A 10,040-nucleotide genomic window follows, 5' to 3' on the forward strand; every position below is an offset into this window, starting at 1 on the left:
TCATTTTCATGCTCAGTCATCTCCTTTAAGCCTTGAAATAAAAATAGGCAACGTTGTATATAGGCATTTAGCTCATGCAGCTCAATCACGGACCACACTGTCATCTCATAAGGTGAAACACCTTCCTCAGTCACTATGTGACATTTACAGGTCACCTCCAGTCGACCCTCTTCCTCTGCTATTTGTATGTTACAGGTTGCAAAATAAAGCACAGGCATGTTTGCTTATTCTATTTAAACAACGATTTAACAGTATTAAATGGGACTGTTTAGTGCATGGGACACAATATAATCATTTATTGTTGAAGGGACAAATGTCAAAGGGGTTCTAACAGGTCCACTTTATTGCGTGCTCATAAATTATTGTTATCTGGGTCACTCACCCAATATGCTTTATTGTTTGAAATTATTAATTATGTCACGCTTATTAGTGGCTCATATTTATTTAAGGCCTATGTTTGAACTTGACAACAAAGGCAGAGCATCATTTCATCCTTTCAGGGTGAAACACTCCACTTTCTCTGTGTCATGGCAGCTCAGAAAAGTTCATGAACTTTACTTATTTAAAGATATGGCTTAAAATCAGTTGTGTTATCAGTATAAAATGTTTAAGATTTAATTAAATTGTTTTCAATTGACTTACAGCAGCTTACTCTTATCTAGGAACACTCTCTTATGCTCCTCAAAAACTGAAGTTACTCAGCCTTAAATGAATTTTTACATTACATAAATCAACCAACAAGTGAGATCATAAAGCACATATTCACAACAATAAATCAAAAGCCATTTATATTGTTATAACATCAAAACCAGCAGCTTCTTTACAGGCTTTCAGCAATAAAAGGCCTTCTGCTTCTAAGGCTCACACACACTCTGGGCAGGAAGTGAAAAGCTCTGTTCTCCTCCCAGCCACACGCTCATTTGCATGTTCACACCGTCTAAAAATAGCTCTCAGCGCTGCAGCTGCGCTCTCATCACACACAGGGTCACACAAAGCTCAGACAAAACTCTATTTTATCTCACAAAGACGTCTTATATTTACAACCACTGACAGGCCTGACAAATTCAGCACCTAACAAATTTCGACAAATTTAAATTAACGGGTCCAACCGAAGAAAGCTTCACTTTTTTGTAATCAATTAACCAGTATCTGTTTCCTCCAGAACAGCCTATGGCCTGATTTCTAAAATCCCTAACTCAATTTAACTTTGTCCAAACAAGCACATGACACCGTTTTAAACGATGAGGAGTCTCGGTAACTCCTAGCTTATTTCGGGATGCCCTGTACCCCACAGTTAAACCAAAACTGAACTACCCCTGTTCGCCGACAGGTCAAGACCGCGCGTCCACGGCCAGGAGGGAGCGTAACCTCCGGGCTATGTGCTTCTTAGCATCTTCCAGTGCCGTCCTATAATAATTTTAACCTAACCGATTTTGAAAAATTTTACCATAACGGGTCCCACCGAAGAAAGATAACTTTTTTACGACCAATTAAACAGTCTCTGTTACTTCTGGGAACAGTTTCTGTCCTAATTTGTAAAACTATTAAACAGTATCTGTTACTTCTGGAACAGTTTCTGTCCTAATTTCCCTACCAAACTACCTGAGCCTTTAGCTCAATATCCAGGGACTCAAACCCAACATTATTACTTTCATATTTCTTCAACTTCATTAAATACTCTTAAACAACTTTAACTGCATAACACACGGTGATTCTCATCAAAATCAAAACAGACACCCACCAGCAACGTCAGTGAGCAAACTTTTAATTTAATGCAGCCCAATTTGGCACAATTTGGGAATCAACTCAACAGGCAGTGCCTTACCTTTAGAAGCACCCGCGGAGCTCACTCACATCAGATCCCTGGTCCGTGCCTGTCCGCTCGACAACCTCAGACCGTCCACACCTCGCACGTCCACCCCAATACCACAGGACGAGCCCCCAAAATGTTATGGTTCAAAAATATTGGAGATGGACACCAGAGGAAAAACCCACAATAACAACACTGGTCCGGTCGGGTTGAGTCAAACGATGATTTAATGATCACACACGTGGGAGATGGACACTGTATGCAGACAGTCTCAGATCTCATCTCAAAAAACACATCTCCATAGTTTTATGAAATCAGGGTATTAGAACGCCCCCTCATGCGTAGTGACAGGTGTAATACAATCAATGTTGACAATTTTATTTAACACAAAGAATAACATTGTCTCCTTCCCGAGGGCAGACGCTAACTGCCCCCCTTCTCCTGGAACCGTCTGTACCCTGCTGAGACACAACATGGCAACTACAAGGACTCTTTCATTTATTAAGACCATCAGTGTGTATTGCTCTAAATCAAGTATATAATATTAAATGAATATTGCTGGATCAGCTACTTCTACTTAAAACATATTAAAACATGACTAAGCACAAAATCACCAAGAATGACATCTTATAAGTGCTGTGTAAGCGCGTGCGGCCTTCCAAGCTCAAAGCCTTTGCCCTCCATAGATCAGCCAGACTCGCGCTGGCTGTAGCTTTTAACCTTTAATTACCTTGAGCACAACTCTAAAATGAGCAACAAACTGCAATGTGTATGGAATGATCATGGTTACATCTGCAATGGAAAATCATGTTATTATTCTGGTACCTGTAAGAAAGATCTTCTAATGAACTAATAATGACATATTAAAATATTAAATGATAATGAGAAAAACATCCCCTCCTTATTCTACAATACCCATTTCAATTATTTATTTTTACCAGTGAAACCAATATAACATCTCCACATTCACAAATATACATTTCTGACATTAAAAAACAAAAAAACAAATCAGCGACCAATATAGCCACCTTTCTTTGCAAGGACACTCAAAAGCCTGCCATCCATGGATTCTGTCAGTTCCTTTGATTTAAAAGTTTGTACATTTTTAAGCTGTGACATATTAACAAACACAAGTGTTATAAATGCATTTTCATGATTTGCATGTAATTAGAGCAAAGTCCATCCAAAGTCCAACCGTTCCCTGAAACAGTGCAACAATTCCCTGAAAGTGACTTGAAAGTATAAAACAAAAGCCTGAGACAAATGCAAGCACTCTTGATGAACTCTTATGTGTATATGAGGAAGAACAGTTGTCATTTGTCTTTTTATGTTTGTTTATAAGTCTTTGACATAGATTCACAGTATGGACCCAAACCTATAAACACTCTCTACAATGTGAAAACTGTGAGAGTTTTTTTTTTGTACACTGAATTTTCAAACTTTGCCTGGCCTCCATCCATTGTCCAGAGGTTTGCAAACAAAAACGTCTTTAAAGAAATTGCAAAAGCGGTCCATATTTACTTTCCCTAAAAGGATCCATTAGCCAACCTGAGAGTTGTAATACACACTTCCCTAAAGCTTAAACTTGGACCAGGGGTCAGTTGAGGGCCGTAGGCTGCAGGGCTCGAAGGTATACAAGAAAGAAACATGCCTGCTTCACCAAAGGGCATTCTGAAATTATTAAACTCTAACCTGTGTCAGGGTTCCTGGGTCGTTGACCCAGTGATTTCAGTTTGTTCATGTTCAGTTTAGTTCGCCACATTAATGTTCTCACTTCCTGTTTTTCCCCCGTGTCAGCTTGTCTCCCATGTCATTAGTCAGATTATGTTCAGCCCTGTACTCACCTGTTTCCAATCATTGTCATCATTCAACCTGTGTATTTAAGTTCCTCGGTTTCACCAGTTCTCTGTCGTGTCATTGATGTTATGTCGTCGTCTCCGTCTGTATGTTCAGCTAGTCAGCCAGCCATTCTTCCAGTCTTTCAGCCAGCCAGCCACTCCATCGTTCCTGCTTTATTCATTCACCCTCCAATAAATCTTCTTCATTTCTGCACCGTGAGTCCAGCGTTTGGGTCATCTCTTCCACGCCTCCACACACAACCTCTGACAACCTGAAGTCATCTAGCATAGCTTTAAATTCCAATTTAACATGTTCAGTCATTTTTTGATTGCAGTGCAGTGCTATGTGTTGCACCCCAATCGACAGCTAAAAGCCTATACACAAATGAGGACTTTCTGTAGCAGAGGAATGAGGAAGATTCACTTTAATCTCCATGACTTTACTTCCTTGCTTCTGTCCCAGGGATTTGGTACTACAGATCTCTGTTTTCTATACAAAAGAAAAAAAAAAAAAAAAAAAGAAAGAAAGAAGGGACTGCTATCACAGCTAGAGATTGACGAGGTACACACACACACACACACACACACACACACACACACACACACACACACACACACACATATATATATATATATATATATATATATATATATATATATATATATATATATATATATATATATATACCAGAGGCGCAAAACACCAGCTACTGGTAGACAGAACAATCAGCCGAGACTGCAAGACCAGACTGACCAACCTGTGCACTGCCTGGATTGATTACAAGAAGGCCTATGACTCAATGCCCCACAGCTGGATACTGGAATGCCTAGAATTGTACAAGATCAATGGGACCCTAAGAGCCTTCATCAGGAACTCAATGGGGATGTGGCGTACAACACTAGAGGCCAACTCCAAGCCCATAGCACAAGTCACCATCAAGTGCGGGATCTACCAAGGAGATGCTCTGTCCCCACTGCTGTTCTGCATAGGCCTGAACCCCCTCAGTGAGATCATTAACAAGACTGGCTACGGATACCGACTACAGAACGGAGCAGTTGTCAGCCACCTCCTGTACATGGATGACATCAAGCTGTATGCCAAGAGTGAACGAGACATCGATTCACTGATCCACACTACCAGGCTATACAGCAATGACATTGGAATGTCGTTCGGACTGGAGAAGTGTAGTCGGATGGTAACAAAGAGAGGGAAGGTAGTCAGAACTGAGGGGATTGAACTACCAGAAGGCAACATTGCAGACATAGAGGACAGTTACAAGTACTTGGGGATCCCACAGGTGAATGGGAACCATGAAGAGGCCGCTAGAAAAGCTGCAACCACCAAGTACCTGCAGAGGGTCAGGCAAGTCCTGAGGAGTCAGCTGAATGGTAAGAACAAGATCCGGGCCATCAACACGTACGCCCTGCCCGTGATCAGGTACCCTGCTGGGGTAATAGGCTGGCCAAAGGAGGAGATAGAAGCCACTGACATAAAGACAAGAAAGCTCCTTACCATGCATGGAGGGTTTCACCCCAAATCCAGCACCCTGAGGCTGTACGCTAAGCGGAAGGAAGGGGGCCAGGGACTGGTGAGTGTCAGCACCACAGTCCAGGATGAGACAACGAACATCCAAGAATACATTAGGAAGATGGCCCCAACTGACCGAGTGCTCAGTGAATACCTCAGGCAGCAGAAACCCAAGAAAGAGGAGGGAGACGAGGAACCATCATGGAAGGACAGGCCCCTGCACGGTATGTACCACCGGCAGATAGAGGAGGTGGCTGATATCCAGAAATCCTACCAGTGGCTGGACAAAGCTGGACTGAAAGACAGCACAGAGGCACTAATCATGGCAGCACAAGAACAAGCTCTGAGCACAAGATCCATAGAGGCTGGGGTCTATCACACCAGGCAAGACCCCAGGTGCAGGCTGTGTAAAGATGCCCCAGAGACAATCCAGCACATAACAGCAGGGTGCAAGATGCTAGCAGGCAAGGCATACATGGAACGCCATAACCAAGTGGCCGGCATAGTGTACAGGAACATCTGTGCCGAGTATAACCTGGAAGTCCCGAGGTCAAAATGGGAGATGCCCCCAAGGGTGGTGGAGAATGACCGAGCTAAGATCCTGTGGGACTTCCAGATACAGACGGACAAAATGGTGGTGGCTAACCAACCGGACATAGTGGTGGTAGACAAACAGAAGAAGATGGCCGTAGTGATCGATGTAGCGGTTCCGAATGACAGCAATATCAGGAAGAAGGAACACGAGAAGCTGGAGAAATACCAAGGGCTCAGAGAAGAGCTCGAGAGGATGTGGAGGGTGAAGGTAACGGTGGTCCCCGTGGTAATCGGAGCACTAGGTGCGGTGACTCCCAAGCTAGGCGAGTGGCTCCAGCAGATCCCAGGAACAACATCGGAGATCTCTGTCCAGAAGAGCGCAGTCCTGGGAACAGCTAAGATACTGCGCAGGACCCTCAAGCTCCCAGGCCTCTGGTAGAGGACCCGAGCTTGAAGGATAAACCGCCCGCAGGGGCGTGCTGGGTGTTTTATATATATATATATATATTCATGTCATTATGAGACATGAGATTGAGAACCAGTAGTGATGTGCGATACCACTGATTTCCTGATCCGATACCAAGTAATATTCAGGGTGGTATCGACGATACTGATCCGATACCAATACTTTGTACAAAAACCTTAATATTTCATTGTATTTCATATATAATTGCATTATGTAATTGTAATAATAATATAATAATATAGCTTCATAATGATTACAGGACATCAGACTACTTGTTCTTATTGCTTAATAATGCAGAATAATCATATAGAAATAAAAAACCTGAAGGTGTGCGCTATTTGAACACGTTTCCTGCCTGCAGCACTAAAGGACTCCGTGAGAGACGTCTGTCTCGCCGTAGCAGCACCTGTCCCTCTCCTCCTGTTCAGTTCACCTCAACATACGCTCATCATATTCTGTGATATGATTTACTCTGAGCACGCTAATGGCGCATGCGCACTCACAAAGGAACCTTCTGACCAACTTTACACAAACATCACATTGGGGAGACATGTCAGAAAGGTAGGCTGATAGGAAAAAAACGACGAAAATACATAACATGAGTTGAGAGGAGGAGAACAAAAACTCCACTCAGACTGAGCTCCTAGTGGGAGAACAGTTTGATAACAGAAAAAACACCTCAGCACAAAAAGCACATGACTATCAATACACCATAGAAACACAAGACAAGCAACAGGGGCGGGTAAAGGGTAAGATAGAGCCGGTGTAGACAGCGCATCCGGTCCTGCAGCATGTCTGCGCTGGTCCAGTCGACCGCCATCTTCCCCGGGAGGGGACAAGCATCGAAGGCGTTTGGAAAGGGAGGGGGGATGAGTGTGTGCATATCAGTGTATGTGTGTGTGTGTGTCCAGAGTGCAGCTGAGACAGTGTCCTTCGCCCTGCCAGGCTAAGTAAACACTCTGCCAGCCAACCCAGGTGGCCTTGCATGGAATGGGGGGAACAGTCTAAACACAGTCGTTATCAGGGTGTTGTTGTTCAGCTCCAGCCTTGAGGCCGCAGCTGGCGCCGAAGGGGTCTCCGCATGAAGTGATGATGGCTTTTACTTTAGTGCGAACAACTCATATGAATTTCAAAGCTGTTCTAACAGTCCAACACTGGTCTCTCAATCTCCCGTTGGAGAGCCGCCAGCTTTCTATGATGTTATCCAAACTTACGTTCTGTGATGTTGTCATTCTTTTTGCCCAAAGAGCAGGTTCTGAGAATTCACGACCGCAGTGCACTTCCCCAAGATGTGATCGAATTTGCACTCAAAGGTGTTGTTCCAGCGAGCCCCTCCAGATGTAATCCAGTTTTTCACTCAGAGGTCTTGTTCTGAGTATTCACGGCAACTGTGCGTTCTCCAAGATCTTCTCCGTGCTGCACGCCTCATCCCATCATTTCAATCCCAGCGGGCAGCCTTGTGGGGGGTTTGAACAGCCGGTTCCACTTGATTAATTCTTTGATAAGTCAGGGCCAAGCCAGCGCCGATCAGCAAGAACCCTGTTACCATGGTTCCGAATAGGTAGATATCTTCAGCGCTCAGGCTCACCCGAGCCCCGACTTCTCGTTGAGAAGGGGGTGTCAATTGCATTTAGGGACCAGTTGATCAAATCCATAATTCCTCTTTTAGGTTTTAGAGAACAGACTGTGAGAGAGTGTTCCAGGGAAAAGTAAGTACAAGTTAGCTTGGCGAAACTCCAAAAGCTGGCCACTGTCCTTGACCCATGCAGGTAAATAAAACTATTTTTTAACTTATTGTTACTGTTTCTTCAAAAAGCTCTATAGTTGACAATTATTGTGGAGATTAATATAGACTTTCCTGAACTGTCTACTACAGGTTTGTGACTGAGCTTCTTGGAGGTGAGACATACTTTTTATATTCAGTGGTCTTACCTGCTTTCTGCCACCTGCATCACACCTTGGAGTTGTCCCACCCCCCATGTCCATGTCTATTATTTGATTCTGTCACCCACTAAAATCCTTTTGAATAAAAAAAAAAAGGATTTGTGTTTTGAGGCAATTTTTTTTGAGCGATTAACTGCGATTAATCAAGATTAATTCATTACGAAGCCTGTAATTAATAAGATTGTTTTTTAATTGAGTCCCACCCCTGCTTTTTACATATTTCTATCACTTAGTACTATTTCTGCTTCTGAAGGTGTGGCATTTAATAAAAAGGGGAGGACAAAGATATATGCTGTATGACACAGAATATGATTAGCAGCTCGCCTCACTGTGATGATGGAGGAACCTGAACTCTGCTTTCCAAAACTCCTTAATATCTCCTGCAGGAGGCCAAAGCGTCCTCACTTTGAGATCATGCTAACTTACATTCTGCTCTCCTTCATTTCTTTGCTTACTGTGATTCTTAACCTGCTGGTCATTATCTCCATCTCACACTTCAGGTATGAAAATGTTTCATTATCTCCAAATATTGAATAATTATTTTAATAGTTTAGTTAATTGTGCTGTGTAGCAACATAGCAGTAATAGTAATTAAAACCATAATATGATCTGTATCTACAAGTAAGAGTAGACCTTTTTTTAATGAAGTGCATTTCTATTTCAGTTTTTGTTGTATGTGCATCCACATGCATTTTTTGATGCAGGAAACTAAATATGATGCTCCTTTTTCTCTCCAGGCAGCTCCACACCCCCACCAACTTCCTCCTTCTCTCTCTGGCTGTCGCTGATTTCTTTGTAGGTCTCCTTATGTTCTTTCAAATAGTGCTCATCGATGGATGCTGGTTCCTCGGTGACATCATGTGCACTCTGTATCAGTATCTAGCATTCATTATTACTTCAGCCTCAGTAGGAACCATGGTGATCATATCTGCTGATAGGTATTTGGCTATTTGTTACCCTCTGCATTACTCCACCCAAATCACACAACAAAGAGTTAATATATGTATAAGTTTGTGTTGGTTTTTTTCTGTGATCTTTCAGAGTTTGATTGTGAAGGATAACTTGAAACAACCAGGAAGGTATAACTCCTGCATTGGAGAGTGTGTCTTTGTCGTTAACTACATTGCTGGGCTTTTTGATCTTTTGTTTTCCTTCATTGTTCCCATTACTGTGATTGTAGTTCTGTATCTGAGAGTGTTTGTGGTGGCTGTGTCTCAGGCTCGTGCCATGAGGTGTCAACTTGCAGTCACTCACCAGCGATCAGTTACAGTAACTGTTACGAAATCGGAGCTGAAAGCAGCCTGGACTCTTGGTGTTGTTGTAGTTGTGTTTCTTATATGCATGTGCCCATATTACTGCGTTGCTCTCACAGGCCAAGATAACTTCCTAAATGCTTCATCTGCTGCCTTTGTAATTTGTTTGGTGTACTTTAACTCTTGCCTAAACCCTATCATTTATGTCTTTTTTTATCCCTGGTTCAGAAAGTCAATCAAACTTATTGCTGCTCTTCAAATACTGCAGCCTGACTCCCGTGAGACTAACATGCATTAAGAACACTTTTTAAAACCGTACCCATAAACAGGACAATGTACTTAGTCACAATGAAGACTTGAAAGTTCAGATAAAGCAATATGTTGGCAAACATATTTATATATGTATCTGCTTCCACATGAGTACTTGCAATTACAAAAAAACAGTTTCCTGGTACTTTGTACTCTAAATTAAGATAAAATACTTTCTCGAGCACTTTCTGTGACCGCAGACATTAGCATATACATTTTATTTTGTAATGTTTTCATAGGCTTGAAGGACAGCCATCAACAATATTAGGAAGTAATGTTTTAAAAAACAAGTAAAAAAAAAAACAGTTAAACAATGTTTTTTCTTGCATTTCTTGCATTTTAGATTCTTAAAAATAGC

At 42.3% G+C, this 10,040-nt stretch overlaps 1 protein-coding gene across 1 annotated transcript; it reads left to right on the forward strand.

The window, feature by feature from the left end:
- The first annotated feature begins 8,453 nt into the window (after positions 1-8,453).
- LOC147310814 (trace amine-associated receptor 8a-like) lies at positions 8,454-9,671 on the forward strand. The gene is made up of 2 exons (XM_086267468.1): positions 8,454-8,620; positions 8,858-9,671. Exons 1-2 carry the CDS (start codon positions 8,454-8,456, stop codon positions 9,669-9,671), a joined length of 981 nt encoding a protein of 326 aa, XP_086123594.1.
- Positions 9,672-10,040: the final 369 nt, after the last annotated feature.

This window comes from Aulonocara sp. 'chitande type north' Nkhata Bay, linkage group LG16, assembly GCF_057382095.1.
Source record: "Aulonocara sp. 'chitande type north' Nkhata Bay isolate Kocher_YH1m ecotype deep benthic linkage group LG16, A_spYH_male_GT1.1, whole genome shotgun sequence".
Classification (NCBI taxonomy): Eukaryota; Metazoa; Chordata; class Actinopteri; order Cichliformes; family Cichlidae; genus Aulonocara; species Aulonocara sp. 'chitande type north' Nkhata Bay.